A 22,306-nucleotide genomic window follows, 5' to 3' on the forward strand; every position below is an offset into this window, starting at 1 on the left:
TTAGAGATGTATTGATATTCCCTTATTTCTGATTAGTAATTCCATGAAATGTAGTGAAAATATTTTAAAGCGGAAAAAAAAATTAATTCGCTTGATTAGTTATTAAAGGGTCACGAGCCTCGACTGAGTCAAAATCTTTGCATATATGTCGGTGGTTCAATCTACTTTACTCACTCCTTCTTCTTTTGTGAACCGTTCGAGCGTTTATGGATAATTAAAAGACTTTCGATGCACAAAATTCAACTAAAACGTAACATGTTATAGTTATAATGATTTTTGTGTTGCCGTATTGGTAATTTATTTTATAGTGAAATAATTTATTCTTCTATGTCTGTCAATTATTGAGGATGATGGTCTTTTATTGGAACAGCCGGATCATTCGTAGAAACAAAAGGCGCGAATTCTCATATCGCAGCTGACAGATTGAACTGTGCCTTTGTCACTTTGCGTTTTTCTGTTAATTTTCCTACAACAAGCAGCATGGCTTCTACTTCTGCAGGTTCCTCAACAGCCGAAACAAGGTCGGTATTCGTTTTCTATGCATTTACACAAACTATAATTTACAAGCTAGTAGTAGACGTTGTATTCGAGCATCTCGCTACTTGGCTCGAGAACGTTTATAAATTATATTGTGTCTATTCCCAAGTAAACTTATCTTCAAGTGTTGGATGTGTTATTTTTACCTAACTAAAAAAACATATCTACACGTCCTCTTATATCACAGTTCCGTATATGAACTACTACACACAGTGAAACCATACACTTATAGAACGTGCACTTTCGCGGGAAATAGCCATGCTGTCAAGGTCGGGTCAGTTCATTGCAAGACGTACATGACGCATAACTCACGTGTACTGAAAAGTGTGCGAGTGTGACAGAACTTCTTTTTTCACGATATGTTTATTTTTCAATTTTTTTATGTAAACAATAAGAGAGAACTATTGTCGGGCATGTTTAAAGTTAAATATAAATACTAGTACTACTATTGTAGTACTAATCTAATGCAGCACGTGCAGCTTAAATTCCTTTGTTTTGGTAGAGCCTCACACTAGACAAATTATCACAAAAAGAGTGAATTGTATCTTTCCAAAGTGTTGATTACTTAGGGTCACCTGGTATTTGAATATAGCTGTATCTTATCACCAGACTAAGACCAATAGTGTTGATTACTTGGGGCCACTTGTAGCTGCAATAATTGTAGCTACATGTAGCTTTGTTATTGTTTACAATGCTTTTTATTCTGTTTCATATTTTATGTTGTTTGTGACTCACCATTTTTCGTTGTATTTTTTTTCTCTTAAGGAGTTTGCAAACCAAAACAAAGCTACAATTCTGTCTACCAGCATGGCCAATCTAAAATCTCTTGGCAATTACTTCCAGGGTTTTTGCATAAAAATAGTTAATTCCCTAGCTTCAATACCAAAATTTACTACATACATACTTGAATCAGTTCATTTTAATGTTCAAAATGGCAACAAATACTCCAGACCACAACACGGGAGTGCCACTCGGCAGTCTATTAAGATGTCATGACAGTGCATGGAGCATGTGCAGTAATAGTCAACCTGTCCACAGAATCTGAAATATTAGCTGAAATGTTGAGAATAAACTATGGTTTTCTCTGAGGAAGCATTATTCCAATCGAGAATGAAGCAGTTTTAGTCTGTGATATAGGATATGCGCGACTTTCAAAGAGGGGAGGGATATTGTCGTCCCCCCCCCCCCCCTCAAAAAAAAAAAGGTTTAAAAATGTGCTCCCTGATCTGGAACACATTTTAGATGGGAGCATTATATAGGGGGGTCAGTAGCGGTTGTAGTGTAGTGAGTGATATAGCAAAACCACTACAGTACTGCATCTGGGTCACCTGGTATTTGAATATAGCTCTATCTCATCATCAGGCTAAGACCAATAGTGTTGATAACTTGGTCACTTGTAGCTGCAATAATTGTAGTGTTTGTGATTTTTATGGTTTTTTCTTGTTTTGTGCTTTTTTTTCGTTCCGATATTTAACTGGAAGCAAACGTTACAATTCCTGTAATGTTAACGCAAATAGATGGAAGCAACTCGAATCTGAATGGTGTAGTTGGGCAGATTTTTCTGCTCAATTACGCCTTACCTGCTAAAAAATTGTACATTTCCTAATTCCAACATTTATTATGGAGCCTTCAATACCCAATAAATGCTGAGAGGTACCCAAATTGAGTCAAAATCGGCTAAAGTAGCAAAGCATGCAATATGTTGACATGGGTAGCATGCTAACATCTTGCTCACATTTTCAGCATGATCTCGTTTATTTGTGTTTAGTTGACATTACAGGAATTGTAGTGTTTCCTTCCAGTTAAACATTGGAACGAAAAAACCCACAAAACTACAATTATTGCAGCGAGGTCACCTGGTGTTTAAATATATAGCTGTATCTCTTCATTAGACTAAAGATTATTGAAAAGTTTGTTTTTCTGAACTTCAGTGGCTTGGCATGTTTTGGTTTATAATTAAAACTGACCATTTAGTCTGTCCTTTACCCCAATATGTCTAAACCTTAGCATTGGAATGCAAGATTTCTTTATGTGGTCACCTGTAGCCAAATGTCTCCATTCACTCGCATAAAAGTAATATATATGTATTTGTGTGTGTTCTACGAAGACATGTTTTAACTGAGTGAGCCATCAATTTTAAGGTGTTACTGAGAGAAACAAAAAAACAAATGTTTGAATATCTAATGTGTGGTCAGCTCTGTTTGTATGGTTAACTTTTGCATTCTGTATATTTGCTTTTAGCACGGATATTGCTACGGAGGCTGTGCAGCTGATGGGACAGGGCAAGCGTCATTTGGTGATGGGAGAAGTACCGGTAGCAGTCAACTGCCTTCAAGAAGCTTCTGCTCTCCTGTGAGTACATATATTAGGGATACTGAGATTAGTAACCGCTGTCCAATCAGTGTTATTTATGCGAGTTGTCAATAAAAAACATGAAATACAAAGAAAAAGTAGTAATAAAGTAATGGATCCTCCAGATCTATACTTTAAAGGTGATTCAAAATGCCCCATACCACAACCTTGTAAAAATGTTCATTGTATGTCTCTTAACCAGTAAATCCAAGCTGTCTGTTCAAAATTGCATGAAAAGTGAGAAAAAAAGTTAAAAGTGGTGATCAATGGCTGACCTGAGCAGCCATGAATTTACAGTTATATTGACTATTTTTCTCCCCCACTTGGGGATTATGACATCATAGAGGGTAGCGTATAGTATAGTAAGTGTGTTCAAATTGAACACAAATTCTATTGCCAATTCGGATCTCGATAAAACTACGGTAACAAGCTCATCAAAATGACTCTAATGATAACTAGAATGTATTGACTCAAAAAATATTAATTCAAACCAAGCATGATGTTCCGTTTGCCGATTTTATTCAAATCCCAGAAGCTGATTGCTACTAAAGTTCAGTGGTTTTGCGATGTAGGCCTTTGACTACCTTGGCAAGACAAAATATGGAGCCGGCCTAATTTTGTTGTATATGAAATGAGAGTGAATTGTAAATGTTTACAGTTTTCGTTGTGGTCTTGTATTATCATGTTTGCAAGGCATGCCTTTTGAGGCAAGCGATCGCTCCGCTCGCCTACCACTCACGCAAATTAAAATCCATGAGAGCGATTTTCCACTCGCGTGGCCCCAACCAACCTGTACAACAGCCTGATGTTATTTTATATCATTTTTCAGTATGTGGTTTCCATAAAAATCAATGTTTGTTCGGTAAAATTACGTGGTAAAAGCGTGGCACACTTCCGTGTTCATAATCGTCGATCTCCAGCTGAAGTCAGCACTGTCATTCATGAGCTATATATGTATCTGAAATTTGCATCGTACTACCCTTATATGGGAAAAATAGTGACGTATTCGAAGCGGGACAGGCATGATGTCATGGCATATCATGAATATTGATCAGCTACGTATGCAGGGAGATTTCAACTTTCGCATCATTGCAAATTGCGCAATTCCGATCGGCTTAGTTTTGTTAGAACAGAGTTTTTGGAGACCATCCTACGTGAATGTCTTCTCCGGAACATGAACAACAACTGCGATTTATAGTCGCTACACAAAGTACATGCCCAGAGTTCCGACAATAGCTTAGCGAAATTTTGGAGGGCATTGAAAGAATGACAATAAAATAAGATCAATTTTTTTACAAAATAAAAATAAAAATAATCTGTCGATATTTTTCCCATCTTATCTTATTATTCTCGTGCAGTTTTCAGAGAAATTCCCCGGGTTTTTATTTCATAATCTCCAACACGCAGTTTCATTGTTTTTTGTCCGATGATCTATTCAACTGCCGACCACGTCTGTTTTACCTCCATGACTTTATTGACTGCTGTAACATATAAAATATTTGCTCGAATTTTCGCCTTGTCATGATTTCTAAAACAAAGTAGGTCTGCTGCTCAGACGTGAACAGATCTCGCTACTTTAGTTGGCGACACCGGTCGTCCATGTGCAGGCCACGGTACAAGCAGTGATTGGGAAGTCTCAAAACACCAATGTGACAATGGCCCCATTCCAGCAAAAATGAATGGGCCATTTTCAATTTCAATGGGCCATTCAGAAATTCTAATGGGCCCAAGTTAGCATTCATGATCCAACAATAAAGTGAAATAGTTAAAATGAAGTAACCATCAATTCTACATTTTTATTGACAAAATATGAGCTCACACATATGGAGGTTTCAAATGTGAAAGATGCATCTTTCAATCACAGCGATGTGGGGGATAATTCATCCATATAGTTACATTGTTTCTAAATTATGTATACGAGTAGTACATAAAATTAAAAAAAAAATGAGACTTTAGGCCAGAAAAAAAAAAAAGCTGGTCAACGGGCAACATAACCCGACACATTGGGTAGGTAGGTCGATTTTTAAAAAAATTTTTTTTACAAAGGATGTAAAAACAAACCACATGTAATGATGGCAAAACATTTGAAGTTGAGTTTACATTGTACTTATTCATTCATTTTGATTTTATCTCTTGCAATTTGTCTAGGACAATTAGGACAATTTACGGTTAAACAAATTTTGTAGCTCCTCTCAAAATATGTTAAGACCCGCTAAATGAAACTCTAGAATTATTTTAGCCACTCCTTCTGTCACCTACACTATAGAGGAGATATAAAATTATATATGGTAGCACAGGTACAATGATGCATTAAAAATAAGTGATAATCAACTACAATAACAGTCCAAATGATATTACTTGACAAAGGATGTGCATTTCACATGGATACTTGTAAGATGTCTCATAATTAGCTCTGACCTATGAAGGGAGGTACTTAGTCAGCCACCTTCCATCTTGTTTTGGGAGAAAGACAATTATTATCGTGATTGCTACTGATTGGAAGGATGCATCCTCAAAAATGCAAACTTTTTTGAAAATAAGACAATATAGGAGGCCATTTAGAGGCATAGAATATCAAACAAAAAACATAATTATAAAGTCTTACAAAGCTTGAATGTGGTTTTAAAATACCAGAATTGAGAGACAATTATGACATGCAGTACATTTTATCTGGCTATGAAGTGTATTTTGTTGTGGCAAAGCTGAAAGATATTTTGCAGATGTGGTAAATGACTTCTCTTGAACTTTAATTTGATTCCAAAAAAATCATTAATAAAGAAAGAGTAAAACATTTGAAGACTTTCAGAGTATCAGACTTTTGATGGCCCAATGACTGCCCTTCCCATGGTCATAAAGTTTTGCTCATTTCGTTTAGTGAATATTGGATATGCAACAGTTTAATTTTATCTCAATTCATGCTTGTATGCATCATCAGAGCCAAGTAAACCACTGATAGTACATAATTTGGAATTGACTCAAATGTATATTGTTACATGTACTATTCAGAAAATATAAAGAAATTCCCTTAATTTTGAAACAAAGTGTGCATTTCACTGACATGCAAGCCAGCATGAGGATATTTTGCCCATCACCAAAAAAATAAATAAAATTGAAATGCCAAAAATATGGGTAGGTAGGGCCTGTTGAACAGCTTTTTTTTTCTGGCCTTATAATATAGTAACGAGTTACTACGGAATGAATGGTGAGGTAGAATTGGCAACATTCGTTATTTCTGATAGGGCCTATAGGGGTATGAAAGTAAAAGTGTTCTTATGTAGTCATTGAAAATTAAATACATAAATAAGTAAAGTAATATTTCTGCTTGTTATTGTTTGTACAGTAGGGAAGCATGTTCAAGTCGCGAACCATAAGTCCGTACCGTATGAAGCCATGCAACCGTTGTAAGCCTGACACGGAAAAGTGGACATCGCGACAGTAGTTTTCTGTGGTAGCGATTTGAGTTGTTACCTACAAGATTAGTAATTGTGTTGATAAATTTATGCTTCAAGTATTTATTCTAAAACATCGGTGATCATAATCACTGATCGTAACATTCATTCAAGGAGTTGACGTCTTTTCTCATGCATGATGAACGCAGTGACGGTCAGGCGAGGTCATCAAAGGGCATACTAATTTGAATATCTTGAATCGTATTGGTTTGATCTGTTTCACTATACCCGGGGAATGGTCACGCGTGTATCGTGTATTCAAATAGTCAAACATGGATAGAGGGACATGAAACAGTATAAGTATTCAGATTTGCTTTGCAAAAGACGATGTGTGGGGCATCATTTCAAACAGCTGACGTGAGTTGGATTTACAATGTACTTCCGTACTTCGCCTCTACCGAATCGACACTCCAGCACTGAAGTGTCTCAATTTCACTGTTAGCCACAATGCGCCTTTGTGGGCGCCAAGGAGTCGACTTCAATGTGCCAATTTTCAATTAAATGCGACTATGGCGCGGGGCGCGTTGACTTCCCAATCACTGTACAAGGTGGGGTTACGTGAATTGTCTCGGATCGAGTCGAGTGAATGGTTACAAATTAGTCAAATTAGCAAGCAATTTAACGTCAACGTCAAAGCTCAACATCAGGAGGCATTTGTCATCTGGGGTACGTTAGTTTTTGTCAATTCATTATAGTTTGGAACAATCTCAAGTTTGAATTAGCTGCATTTTAAGCGAAATAGAAGTGGTTGTTCCTTCAATGCCCTCCAAAACATGTACTTTCTAGCGACTATAAATTGTTCCGGAGATATTCAGGTAGGATGTTTTATAAAAACGTTCTAAGAAAACAAGACCAGTTAGAATTTGAAATTAAAAACCTATTTTTCTATTGTACTTCTTATAGTCACAACAAAAAACTGAATATTTTTTCAAGTTTTGATGTGCACAGATTTAACAAAATTGTTGCAAAAGTAATTGTTGTACAAATAACCAAACGAACTGTTACTTATAAAAAATATATTTTTGCATACATTTTTTAGCACAACTGAACTGAGGTTCAGTAGTGCTATAGGGATCGCCCGGCGTCTGTCTGTCTGTCTGTCTGTCTGTCTGTCATGACGGGATGATTCCATCAGTGATATGCAAATTAGGGCTAAAAATGTGTCTTTTTGGTTAAAAATCTATAATATAAAACTTATATCTCAAAAAGTACTTGGTCACCGAGTCTGAAACTTGGTGAGATGTTTCTGCATGTTATTCTTCAAAACATTTTGACAAAATTGGCCCTAGCAACCATGACCACGCCCTTAGCAACAACCAAATGGCAGTATATTTTGGTCAAATAACAACATCATATGGTAGGCAAATGAATAAACATTCAAAAAATGTATGCAAATACCGTAGCAACCATGACCACGCCCATAGCAACAGCCAAACGGTCGTGTATTTCACAAAGATAACAACAGGGATTAATAGACAATTGAATAAACATTCAAAAAATGTATGTAAATTTGCCTAGCAACAAGACCACGCCCATAGCAACAGCCAAATAATCATGTATATTGCAAAGATAACAACAGGAATAGAAAGACAAATGAATAAACATTCAAAAAATGTATGCAAATGTGCCTAGCAACAAGACCACGCCCATAGCAACAGCCAAATGATCACATATATTGCAAAGATAACAAAAGGGATTAATAGACAATTGAATAAACATTCAAAAAAATGTATGTAAATATGCCTAGCAACAAGACCACGCCCATAGCAACAGCCAAATGATCACATATATTGTGAAGATAACAATGGAGATTAATAGACAATTGAATAAACATTCAAAAAATGTATGTAAATATGCCTAGCAACAAGACCACATCCATAGCAACAGCCAAATGATAGCATATATCGTAAAAATAGCAACATGGTTGGATAGGCAACTGGATAGTTATTCACCAAATGAACACTTATTGTTCGCATGTTAGCATTTTTAAAAACTACAGTTGTGCTACAACGCCATTGGCGGTATTTTTAAATGTGTGGGGTTTTTTTTTTTTATTTATTTTGAGCCGACTAGCCATTTGAAAATACAAATAGAAATGAAAATGAAATTTTTTTCTTCACTTGCCTGACTATTTTCAGGAGAGGTATTAAATCACTCGCCTACCACTCGCCTGGATGGTTTCAGGAGAGTGATTTTTAGCTCTCCTGCCATTTTCCAAAGACATGCCCTGATGTTTGGCTTGTGAGAGCAAGTTTAAATGCGTTATTTTCAGCCAGGCTGTCTAGGGTGCGATAATCTAGACTTAACAGAGCCTGAATCTGAGACCATGTAAAACCTCAGAAACTCGCAGTCGGACTGAACAGAAGTATGTCTCATCGACTTGTTAGGGACTCTCATTACATGTTTTATCACAGTGTACAGGTGATAATTAGGGGTATTTAATTATCGGTAGGTGGGTGGTGTTGTCAGGGCTGTAGTTTTGTTTCATGGCCGCGGCAAGCTGAAATAATTGGGAGACCACACTCGAGTTTAATTTATCCACATGATATAATCCATATTGATCAATTATATATATTGCAAAATTCTTAAAAGTTGTACAGAAATAATGTCTCTAACTTCAAAACAAACAGAAATCAGGGCGAACGTGGCTCCATTCTAGATGTAGGCTTTCGTTCATAACCATACTTTGGGGTCACGACCTTGATTGCTAACGTCAATATTGTCCAATGAATCATATAGAATATCATGAACACATCGCAATATATGATTCCTTGGTTTCCTAAACTGGATACTTCTGACACCATGATTCATTACAAAATTCTTCTGATGAATATTAACTAGGCTTGCTTTATGACGGGCCATTGCAAAGGAAACCATACAAGTTTTTTTTTAGACAAGTCGAAAACCTGAGACTCACAAAATTTCATAATTCCGTTACAACTTTATTGTAGATAATAAAATTCGGTTAATCCTTAATCTTTTACGTCATTTTCATCGAAATTTAGCAAGCAACTTATATGAACCTTGGCTTTTCAGTGGTACATAGTGCTATATACATAAGGTGACTCGAAGCGTGCTTCCATATGCTCAGAGCAAATCGAATCAGTGTATTACATGTATGGAACCACATTGCCATTGGCTCGGAGTGTCGTGATACGCCTTCATGATGTTTTCCATGGGTATTCTAATAGATACTAGTACATTATATTTGAGATGAAATATGTTTACTTTGTTGTTAAATGAGCTGCTAACACAAATACATTTTTGTATCACTCACAAACACAGTTACATGCGATAGTCAGGTAGTGTGGGTAAACATCGGTGAAGGTTGGTTAAGATGTTTAGATGTTTATTACAACCATCATACTATAAGAATCTATTGGTTTGTGTAACGAGTTATGGCAGCAATTAACAGTGTAATGGCAAGGTAGGTGAATGAACTTTGGCATACATGTACCTGAAATAGCGGGAATCGGTTGGCATCCTAGAGCATTCCTGCAATAGTAGGAATCGGTGATGAAAGGGTTAAGGTGTTTGCAAATGCTTTTTTAATGTTTTAAAACCAGAATATGTTGTCTCGCAAAATAGCAATAGTGAATGCGAGTATTTTGAATCACCTTTAAACAAAAAGTCTGTTTCAAATGATCTGACTCAAGTGTATGATGGATCTGGGGTTTATTACTGACACTTATTGAAATCCAAGTTATTGGACAGGACACAGACAGATGCTTCTCTAAGTTATTGTTGATGTTACTCAGTTGAATGTGGTGCTTATCAAGTATGTTAGATCATTCAAACTGTACTTAATTTGTGTAGCACCACCACATTGCCAGGTCCCCTCACCACCACCACCACATTGCCAGGTACCCCCATACACAACATTGCCAGGTTCCCCCCCCCCCCCCCCCCACACACACACACCACATTGCCAGGTCCCCTTGCCACCACCACATTGCCAGGTCCCACCACCACCACACACACACACACACACACACACACACCACATTGCCAGGTACCCCCAGGCCCTCCACCACCACCACCACATTGCCATGTTGTCTGCCCCCTGCCGACACCACCACCACCACCACATTGCCAAGATTTATAATCCTAGGCAAGAGCACTTCACTGCATACTAGAACAGAAGACATCGCAACAATAGATTTACATGAAAGTATTTAAGAGCCAAGAGAAGTATAACCATTCATAACAGCAAATTGAAGTTACATGACATGAACAAAGGAATACATTTAATTTGTGTTTAAATGCAGTGCTGCAAAATATGGAGAACTTGCTGATGAATGCGGAGAGGTGTACTTTGACTATGGTAGGGCTCTACTTGAACTTGGCAGAATGGAGACAGGAGTTCTTGGAAATGCCTTGGAAGGAGTTCCGGAAGAGGATGAGGATGATGTGGAGGAAGAAGAGGGTAATGTGGAAAAGCCAGAAAAAGTACCAGGTATGGCATAGCATTGAATGACATATTAGTTTATATGTACCTTTTTGATCCGGTTACTTGGTACAAGAATCTGTTGGTTCATTTACCTATCACAGCTAGGGTTTGATCCGGTTACTTGGTAAGGAGTCATTTAGCTCAGTGGATATACATAATGTATGTATGCTAATGTCAATTATACCAATAAATTCACTAAATGTGTTATGTTTCAAACATGCCTTGCTTGGAGTTAAGATGGAGATATCAATGGCAGCTACATGTATTGGCATGATTTAACATGGAGATATCAATGGCAGCTACATGTATTGGCATGATTTAACATGGAAAGTAAATTTGTATTTTATTGGATAGACATGTCAATTAAAGTTTGGGTAAATGTTGAATATGAGGAAATCCTTGCATCATTACATCTACTGGCACTCTGATTAACAGTGTATGTCATTAATTACACCTTTCTACCTTGTATGAACATTTGTCGTTAATGAGGAATGGTGATATGGGATCCTGTTAATTTGAATTGTGATGGTGTAAGGGCTTGTCTCAGATTGTTACATAAACTTGGAAAGTAAACTTGGTATAGTTATTAACATGCCAACAGTGTAGTAAAAACTATGGAATTAATATAGTTATTAGCATGCCAACAGTGTAGTACAAACTATGGAATTAATATAGTTATTAGCATGCCATCAGTGTAGTACACACTATGGAATTAATATAGTTATTAGCATGCCATCAGTGTAGTACACACTATGGAATTAATATAGTTATTAGCATGCCAACAGTGTAGTACAAACTATGGAATTAATATAGTTATTAGCATGCCATCAGTGTAGTACAAACTATGGAATTAATATAGTTATTAGCATGCCAACAGTGTAGTACAAACTGTGGAATTAATATAGTTATTAGCATGCCATCAGTGTAGTACAAACTATGGAATTAATATAGTTATTAGCATGCCATCAGTGTAGTACACACTATGGAATTAATATAGTTATTAGCATGCCAACACTGTGTAGTACAAACTATGGAATTAATATAGTTATTAGCATGCCATCAGTGTAGTACAAACTATGGAATTATTATAGTTATTAGCATGCCAACAGTGTAGTACAACTATTAGATGTTAATATTTGAAAAAGATGTCTGATGCCTAGCACTTCTGTTAATCAGGAGACGAAAGAGAAAAGATAAGTGATGATGTGATTGATGCAATGATAGAGAAAGAAAAAAAGAAAGAACCTGACACTCCAGAAGATAAAGAACAAATTGGTGGCAAGAACGAAGAAACAACCCAAAGTGATGGGACTAAAGAAGTGGAAAAGTCAGATGCAAAAGTTGATGAAAAAGATGACAAAGTTGACAAAAAAGATGAAAAAGTAGATGACAAGAAAGATGAGGAAAAGGTCATTGAATCAGAAAAGTCAGATGAAAAAGATAATGAACCCGATGTTGAGGTTGAAAAGAAAGGTGATCTTTAAATCTGTGCTTCTGTAGCTTCATGGTAATGCATGTGTCCATTTCAGAATAGTTTGGTGATCATTAATTTGTAACTTCATGGTAATGCATGAAAATGTTATGTTCTCTTGACTTTAATATAATGCATACTTACTAGATATGCAAGACTAATAACTTGTAAAGATAAACTTTCTCTGCTACCAATGTGAGTTTCATGGTCATATTGGTTGTCTCTTGACAAGTCTGCATTATCCATTTCATATTGGCATTTGTAAACACCTGTGTGTGTGTGTGTGTGTGTGTGTGTGTGTGTGTGTGTGTTATATCATGAAGTGAAATATTTGACACTGACTACATTTTACAAAAGCAAAGACCACATGAAAGTTTTGCATCAGAATGTTGGAAATGCAAGACATTTGGTGACATGGGCATACGTGTACATGCACATGCTGTATTTACAATCAATCAATCAAAAGAATTTGTATATCGCCAAAATCCAATACGACACAATGTTGTATGGTGCTGCACAGGAACAACTAGTCAGTGGGGTTGAATGATGGGCATAGTATCAGGAAAGTAGCTAGGGACTAAGTCAGTGGGGTTCAATGTTAGATGTACTAAGACATAGATTAAATTAAAAAGCTCAATCATGATTGCTATCAAAATGGTCACTGCTCATTTGCAAGAGCAAATTGGCAAATCATGATCAATATGAAGTTTGTTATTACATGAACTAATCAAACATTTGGTGCTGCTGACAATAACTACTTGATAACACATAGTTCTCAGTCAAAGACCTCTAACACTGACCACATACGCCAGTCTCCTTAACAGACCTCGTAAGATTGACCACACATGCCAGTCTCCTTACAGCTAAGACCTCAAAGACTGACCACAGACACTCGTCTCCTCAAAGACCTCTAAGACCTAAGACTGACCTCACACACCAGTGTCCTCAAAGACCTCAAAGACCGACCACAGACACCCGTTTCCTTAAAGACCTCAAAGACTGACCATAGACATCAGTCTCCTTAAAGACCTCAAAGACTGACCTCACACACCAGTCTCCTTAAAGACCTCTAAGACTGACCATAGACACCCGAATTTCAACATGGCGGAAGTAATTAACGGCTCTCATAACATGGTCTACGATATAAATTATGTCACTATCTTTGGATATTTCAACAGAATGTGACTCGAAATACATCGTTGAATACAAGTATTTAGGTATGGGAACACGTTGTACTTGTGTGTAAGCATCAAATTCCCGCTAAGGCCATGTGAGCTGCCGACGGCAGTTTATGGTTGAATTTTTGAATGTCGTTCAAATTTACGCAATCTTGTGACCGTGGCGACACCCATGCTAATGTTCTAGGGGTAATTTTTGGCTATATCATGGATTATTTTGGTTTTATTTCTTTTTGTTACGGCTCAATAATGACTTGTATTTGTATTAGCTCACTGTGTAGAGGTCAGTGGAGGAAACTTACGCTTGATATTGGCGATTTACCGATCAGATTTTTTAATGTGCGTTTTTCAATGTAAAATTCAAATTTCAACATCGGTGAAGCAAAATCTGTCTCCCGTAACATCGTTTGCAATGTAAATAAAGGTGCTGTTCGTAGAAATTTCCACTCAATTTTTACTATGAATACGATGTTTTATACAAGGAGATGGCTGAGTGAACTCGATGCAGTATATGGAAGGATCAGATTATCGCAACGTAACTTCAAAGTCCCGACTGCATATTTGCTTTTGTGGGTAAGCATGTCGGCAAAAGCGCCACTTTGGCGTCCCGATTCAGACTCGCAGACTACCAACTTGTGGGCATTTTTAGTCCCCGCGGACGAAGTCCGGAACGGGGACTTATGGATTGGGTTCCGTCTGTCCGTCCGTCCGTCCGTCCGTCCGTCCGTCCACAGCCGTTTCTTGGAGATGGCAGGACCGATTTTTTTCAAACTTGGCACAGGGGCAACATGCTATGGCATACATATGCACGTCAATTTGTTTTATGATACGATCCAATATGGCCGCCTAGCAACCATTTTGTTTGCGAATTTTCCCTGTCTAAAGCCATAACTCAGACATGCTTTAACAGATCTCATTCAAAGTAGGTATTAGGACAGTGTTCTATGACATACATGTGCATATTCATTGTTGTCATGATACGATCCAATATGGCCGCCTAGCAGCCATTTTGTTTGTGAATTTTCATGTCCAAAGCCATAACTCAGACATGCTTGAACAGATCTCATTCAAAGTTGGTATTAGGACAGTGTTCTATGACATACATGTGCATATTCATTGTTGTTGTAATACGATCCAATATGGCCGCCTGGCAGCCATTTTGTTTGCGATTTTTCAATGTCCAAAGCCATAACTCAGACATGCTTGAACAGATCACATTCAAAGTTGGTATTAGGACAGTGTTCTATGACATACATGTGCATATCCATTTTCATCGTGATATGATCCCCCATACCCGACCAATCCTTTATTGTTGTAGGCATGTTCCATGTCCAACAAGCAGACACAACATATCTAAGTCTGTTTGATTTAGGTTCACAAGTGTTGTTGCGTGATCAGAGTAGTGATAATTCCTTAAAACCCAATCATAGCGGGGACTATGTCATTCTCAATGACTTGTTTTATTGATATTTTGTTACTTTAATCCATATTTTGGTTGTCTGTGTGATATTTGAATGTATGTTTTTGCAACTATGATGTAGAAAATTTATTTTCCATTCAAATGATACCTTATTTTTCAAAAATAAGCAACTCTAAGTATTTTTATATCAGTTTGATTACATAACACTCACTCTCACATTATGTCAGTGGAGGGGGCTGGTGGAGAACAAACAATCCCATGAGGCAAGTGGTGGTGAAAGGGTTAAAGACCTCAAAGACTGACCATAGACACTCGTCTCCTTAAAGAATTATAAGACTGACCACAGATACCAGTCTCATTAAAAGCAAAACCACAAAGTTGTCACGCCGTTATTGTTTGTAAGGCTGAAGTGACACCCTAAAATTTTAAAGTATAAATGACTTCAGTGTTTTTTTTAAGGCCAGTAAATGTTACCAGGGTTCCCTGATCAATTTATGGGAGTTCCCCATGGGTGTGGCCGTGATCAAGGTGAAACGACGGAAACATATAAAATGCTTTGAAAATGGTGTTTTTACTAACACTAATAGAGAAGGCAAGTTAGCTTCATAAAATATCTTCAGTGTGATGGTATTTTCTTTTGAAAAACAATATGTAGTCAGATTGTATGTTTTGCTTTCCAGCATAGTAGTGAGAGTCGTGATTGTTTTTATTTTGATACTTACATGTACCCGACAGAAAACTAATATTGCCATTGTAGTGTCTACCTAGAAAATTGCTGCATCATACCAAACACAGCTGCACAAGTTCATATGGACACAGTAAAACACATTCAACATGTCATGCTCCCACGTCAAAAAATTCACACTGTAAGACATGTCTAGCCATGTAGTTCTCGTCAGCATGTTCAGGTTTTTTTTTACAACAACAAAAATAGTCTGAGACAATATGGAACCTCGGTAGGGCTTCAGTGAGCACGAGACTTTTTTTTTAAAAGTAAGATGAAACTGCTTTGTGTCACTGTGTGGATTTTAATAGACCCAATCCAAAGTAAATGACATAAAGTGAGCATATAATTTTCAAGAGAGATAGTAATCCAACAAACTTTCTGCTACAATGACTCACAGGGACGACTTTGCCAAGATTTTGAAAGGTCATAGATTGTACTTTGACAACATGTGCTACGTCTGAACTATTACACTAAAGGGGAGGGATATAGAGGGGAGGGATATAGAGGGGAACTTAGTGTTCTACACTAACATAACCATGGAAAGTCTGACTTCCGTATCATTTCTTAAAAGAAGCAAATCATAGACATAATGACTTTGAAAACCATAGATCTTGGAGTACATGTACACATAAAAATGGACCTTTCCAAGACTTGGTCACAGCCCATCCATCCATGAACAGTGGACTTGCCCACATTGAGACCCCATGTTAATATTACATTGTGTCATGTGTTATCTTCTAGTGAAGCCCTTTCTCATCTGATCTTTGCGAGTTCAATGGGTACAAAAAATATTAGATCATTTTCCTTTTGATTAGATTTCAATAATTGGGAATTAGAACATACTATTTTGTTTATTTCAGAGACATGTTAATTAGCATCACCCAAGTAGTGTCAGTGAACAACACAAGACAGTATGTGTTTACACGTAAACAGTCCATTGATCTGAGTTGGCTTCAAGTTCACCTGAGAGTTCAGGTGTTGAAATCACAAGTCATCTATTACATTTGATGATTTAACTTAAAGTCGCACCTTTTGAGAAAATGAAATTTGCATAAATGACCTAGATAAAACTCAGTTGTACTAGATGTGACCCTGCGACTCGCTCCTCCCCCTCCGCAAAATCTTGTACCATAGTACCCCATCAATTTACCTATGTTCCCTGGCCTTAAAAGAAACGCTGGAATTTCTTGTATGTCACCTGACACCAATATTGCATTCTGATTGGCTGAGAGCCCTGCAGATATGCAGGTTCACCAACAGCTGTATTTTTTGTTTGTTGTATTACATAGCCATTGCAATTCCCCTTGTAAACAAACCTCATAGACAACCAGAAATCCAGCCATACCACAGCAATGTATACATTGCAACACCTTGTTGAACTGTATGTTTCATGTGACAAGGAAGTCAAAAATTCAAACCACATAATGACAACACACGGCCATCAGGATATTGTATACATTACAACACCTTGTTGAATCGTACATTTCATGTCACAAGGAAGTCAAAAATTCAACCACATAATGACAACACACGGCCATCAGGATATTGTATACATTACAACACCTTGTTGAACCGTATATTTCATGTCACAAGGAAGTCAAAAATTCAACCACAGAATGACAAACACACGGCCATCAGGATATTGTATACATTACAACACCTTGTTGAACCGTACATTTCATGTCACAAGGAAGTCAAAAATTCAACCACATAATGACAACACACGGCCATCAGGATATTGTATACATTAAATTTGGTAAAGATATCAAAATTGAATACTCAGTTTCCTTGGCTTCAAATAGGGTTTTTAGTTAGGAATGTGATGGGGAGAAAAGATGACAAATATTTGGGAATAAGCCTTTCTTGACCAGGGATTTACGCTAGAATTAACATATGTACATTCAGAACTGAAAAATATTTTATTCAAAGTGAAAATTATGAAGTATTGTTTTGATCTGTAGATGTGGGATACAAGTAATATGACCACTAATCCTGTAAATATCAAAAATGCTAAGGATAAATGTAAAAATGTTTATCTTGTAACTAGTTCGTGGCGATTTTGTTTGTAGATGACTGTGAGAAACCAGGAACTAGTTGTGATGAAAAGGAGGCAGACACAACAACTGAAGCTGCAGCAGATAACATAAAAGAAAAAGATGAAGAAACAGTTGAGGAGGAGGAGGAGGAAGGAATGGAAGAAGGAGATGGTGCAACAACAACTGAAGGAATGGAAGAAGGGGATGGTGCAACAACAACTGAAGGGGAAGCAGAAAGCAAAGAGGTAACTGCTGATATGTAATAGATGTTCTCAATAAAGTCTTGGAACCTATGCAGAGTTGCTTGTGAATCTCCATTAAATGACAAACTCTGGTAGATGTTACATTTGAACCTTCTTACCACCCTTTAACCTACACTGGCTGCAATGTGGTATTTTTGTGTCATCCAATAACCAAAACTGTATTGGCTAACAATTGCTCAATTACATGTATTTATAAAAAGACCTTGTATTTAGTTTGTGATTGATTTTATCTGCAGTTAGTGTGTTGACAGGTTTCAACTCAAGTAAAAGTTTAGTTTGGAATTTGTATCCATGTTAGTTTGCCTTTGCTCAATAGGTTGTGTTCATTAGTCCCCAGTGGGCGCCAATGTTAGTTTGCTCAATAGGTTGTGCTCATTAGTCCCCAGTGGGCGCCATCTGTCAGTGCACCTTCATATCTCTGGCATGCAACTAAACCTGGCACAAAGGTAACATATACTATGTGAGACATATGCACGTCACTTTGTTTTGTGACTGAATCAAATATGCCAGAATGGCAGCCATATTTGTTGTTAAATTTCACAATATGCATCATAACTTTGGATGTATAATATTTAGGGACTCCATTCAAGTGTCTACACCCATATTATTAAATGCGAGTATTCTTTTAAGGTTTTACCTTTGACCATGGAAGTCTTCAAGGTCAAATAGTTGCGTATGTATACAGAGCAGATGTTTTGAGAAAGGAATTCTGCTAATTTGTTTTCTGTACACTTCCGTGAGAATATGGCTGCCTGGCAGCCATTTTGTTTGCGAGTTTTCCATGTCCAAAGCCATATTCATTGTTGTCGTGATATGATCCAATATGGCTGCCTGGCAGCCATTTTGTTTGCAAATTTTCCCTGTCCAAAGCCACAACTCAGACATGCTTGAACAGATCTCATTCAAAGTTGGTATTAGCACAGTGTTCTATGACATACATGTGCATATCCATTTTCGTCATGATACAATCCGATATGCCTGGCAGCCATTTTGTTGGCGCAGTTTTCATGTCCAAAGCCATGCTTGAACAGTTTAGTCATATCAAAAACAAACAATTGTGGCCAAACAACATTACCAGGTGTGAAAATGACAACATAAACTGCCAGTTCCTTAAAACCCAATCATAGCGGGGACTATGTCATTTTCAATGACCTATTCATGTCTTGTGAATAATTCTGTTTTGTTTTGGTTAATGGAGGCACTGACTTTGAAGGTGTGTACTCTAAACAAGTTCATTACATTGTGTACAGCTACACACACAAGTTTATCTAGATAGATAATTCAACTAATAATATTGTTTTGCTGTGTTCTTGTAGGAAAGTGAGGATGTTTCAAATTTCCAGCTGGCATGGGAAATGTTAGAATTGGCAAAAGTCATCTTTAGCAGGTAAGATTAAAAGAGACTAGTATAAGTCAGTGTTAGCTGTGCTGCATTGTGACACATTCCAGCAAGGCAATGTATCTACTAAGTTTTGTTCTTTAGGCTGTGAGTAACTCATTTTGTGCTATCATTTTACCTCCATACCACTCAAAAAATAAACAAAACAAAATAAAAAATAATATGTTCTCAATATTTGAGGTGTCATGTAATTTGTGCAAATCAAATGTCAGTTCTAGACTTTATTATCAAATTTCATCCTGACACTAGGGATCATTCTATTCTAGACAGAAAGATGCAGTCATTTAGAGTACTTATTATATAATACAAGCTGTAGCATGATTTTGATCTTTCACTCTTAACCCTTTCACCACCAGTACCCGGTATACCGGGACGCGCTAGGGCGCCCACCAGTACCCGGTATACCAATACGCCAAAGTTCATTCACCTATCTTGCCGTAAAACCGTTCAAAGGCAGCAATTGCTGCAAAATTTGCTGCCATAACTAGTTCCACACATGCGTATTAGCATTGTTTATATAGCCTGCCATTTTGAATGTATGATAGTGAACGGTATCGAGAGCTACGATCCAAATGACGAACGATCGTAATTTTACGTGCGTTTTTCGCCCACAAGATCGAATTTAAACATGGCGGATATACGGCTCTCATAACATGGTCTACGATATAAATTATGTCACTATCTTTGGATATTTCGACAGAATTTGACTCGAAATACATCATTGAATACAAGTATTTAGCTGTGGGCACACGTTGTACTTGTGTGTAAGCATCACATTCCCGCTAAGGCCGTGTGAGCTGCCGGCAGCAGTTTACGGTTGAATTTTTGAATGTCGGCAAATTACGCAATCTTGTGACAGGTACCGACTCCCATACTAACGTCTTGGTTGTAATTTTTGGCTATAAAATGGATTATTTTAGTTTTATTTCTTTTGTTACATCTCAATAATGACTTGTATTTGTACTAGCTCAGCGTGTGAAGGTCAGTGGAGGGAAATTTACGCACGATACGGGCGATTTTACGAATCAGATTTTTTATGTGCGTTTTTCAACGTAAAATTCCGAAGCAAAATCTGTCTCCCCTAACGTAACTTACAATGTAAATAACGGTGCTGTTCGTAGAAATTTCCCCTCAATTTTGACTATGAATACGATGTTTTATACAAGGAGATGACTGAGTGAACTCAATGCAGGAAATGGAAGGATCAGATTATCGCAACGTAACTTCAAAGTCCCGACTGCATATTTGGTTTTGTGGGTACAGCATGTTGGCAAAAAGCGCCACTTTGGCGTCCCGATTCGGACTCGTATACTACCAACTTGTGGGCATTTTTTACTGATTTTGAGGATAGATTTGGTGATAATTTTTTGTTGTTCTGTCAAATAATGATATATAATTACACAAACTAATTTTTCTGAAGGTATTGGTGCAACGACTTCAGGTATTTTTGTCCCTTTCATTGTCAGGGTGGGACCGACTAATTGCGTCGTAATCAGATTAGAGAGCCGTTATTTTTTTCCGTTCAAATTTAATACGACTGAAAATAACATTTTCTGCCAAATTTTCGCCGATTTTGACCATTTAACCAGTATACAGAATTTTGTAGAAACATAAATGTTGGTATTTTGAATTTTATTTGTAATATAAATGTTTTGTTTATTTGTGACATGTCAATAAATAAACAACACAGGTTTTTTTTACCAATATTTTCTTATTTTAACCCAAATTTCAGTTGTGAATGTGATATTTGAATGTGTTTATTTGTAAGTATGATATAGACAATTTATTTTCCAGTAAAATGATACCTAATTTTCAAAGATTGGGCAATTCTAAGTATTTTTTACATCAATTTGATTGCATACCACTCACCCTCACTTTATGTTAGTGAGGGGGCTGGTGGAGCACAAACAATCCCATGAGGCCAATGGTGGTGAAAGAGTTAAGAGTCTACGGATTATAGATTGTTAATGTGGCAAATAATATAGTCTAGGGATTATTGATTGTTAGTATGGCAAATAATATAGAGTCTAGGGATTCTGGATTGTTAGTGTGGCAAATAATATAGAGTCTAGGGATTCTGGATTGTTAGTGTGGCAAATAATATAGAGTCTAGGGATTCTGGATTGTTAGTGTGGCAAATAATATAGAGTCTAGGGATTATAGATTGTTAGTGTGGCAAATAATATAGAGTCTAGGGATTCTGAATTGTTAGTGTGGCAAATAATATAGAGTCTAGGGATTATAGATTGTTAGTGTGGGAAATAATATAGAGTCTACGGATTCTGAATTGTTAGTATGGCATATAATATAGAGTCTAGGGATTATAGATTGTTAGTGTGGCAAATAATATAGAGTCTAGGGATTCTAGATTGTTAGTGTGGCAAATAATATAGAGTCTACGGATTCTGAATTGTTAGTGTGGCAAATAATATAGAGTCTACGGATTACAGATTGTTAGTATGGCAAATAATATAGAGTCTAGGGATTATAGATTGTTAGTGTGGGAAATAATATAGAGTCTACAGATTCTGAATTGTTAGTATGGCATATAATATAGAGTCTAGGGATTATAGATTGTTAGTGTGGCAAATAATATAGAGTCTAGGGATTCTAGATTGTTAGTGTGGCAAATAATATAGAGTCTACGGATTCTGAATTGTTAGTGTGGCAAATAATATAGAGTCTACGGATTACAGATTGTTAGTATGGCAAATAATATAGAGTCTAGGGATTCTGAATTGTTAGTATGGCAAATAATATAGAGTCTAGGGATTATAGATTGTTAGTGTGGCAAATAATATAGAGTCTACGGATTATAGATTGTTAGTATGGCAAATAATATAGAGTCTAGGGATTCTGGATTGTTAGTGTGGCAAATAATATAGAGTCTAGGGATTATAGATTGTTAGTGTGGCAAATAATATAGAGTCTAGGGATTATAGATTGTTAGTATGGCAAATAATATAGAGTCTAGGGATTCTGGATTGTTAGTGTGGCAAATAATATAGAGTTCTAGGGATTCTG

General features: G+C 36.9%; 1 protein-coding gene across 2 annotated transcripts in view; it reads left to right on the plus strand.

Moving 5' to 3' along the window:
* The first annotated feature begins 387 nt into the window (after window positions 1–387).
* Window positions 388–22,306, plus strand: part of LOC144436200 (protein HGV2-like) — a 58,650-nt gene continuing 36,731 nt past the window's right edge. The window contains exons 1-6 of one of the 2 annotated variants that reach the window (XM_078124922.1): window positions 388–521; window positions 2,779–2,889; window positions 10,607–10,794; window positions 11,965–12,261; window positions 17,654–17,865; window positions 19,200–19,270. In XM_078124922.1, coding sequence (XP_077981048.1) covers window positions 481–521; window positions 2,779–2,889; window positions 10,607–10,794; window positions 11,965–12,261; window positions 17,654–17,865; window positions 19,200–19,270 — 920 coding nt within the window. In that variant the 5' untranslated portion in view covers window positions 388–480. The remainder of the gene's footprint in view (window positions 522–2,778; window positions 2,890–10,606; window positions 10,795–11,964; window positions 12,262–17,653; window positions 17,866–19,199; window positions 19,271–22,306) is intronic. The other variant, XM_078124923.1, reaches the window with a different exon arrangement.

The sequence above is a fragment of the Glandiceps talaboti genome, chromosome 6, assembly GCF_964340395.1.
Source record: "Glandiceps talaboti chromosome 6, keGlaTala1.1, whole genome shotgun sequence".
In the NCBI taxonomy this organism is placed as follows: domain Eukaryota; kingdom Metazoa; phylum Hemichordata; class Enteropneusta; family Spengelidae; genus Glandiceps; species Glandiceps talaboti.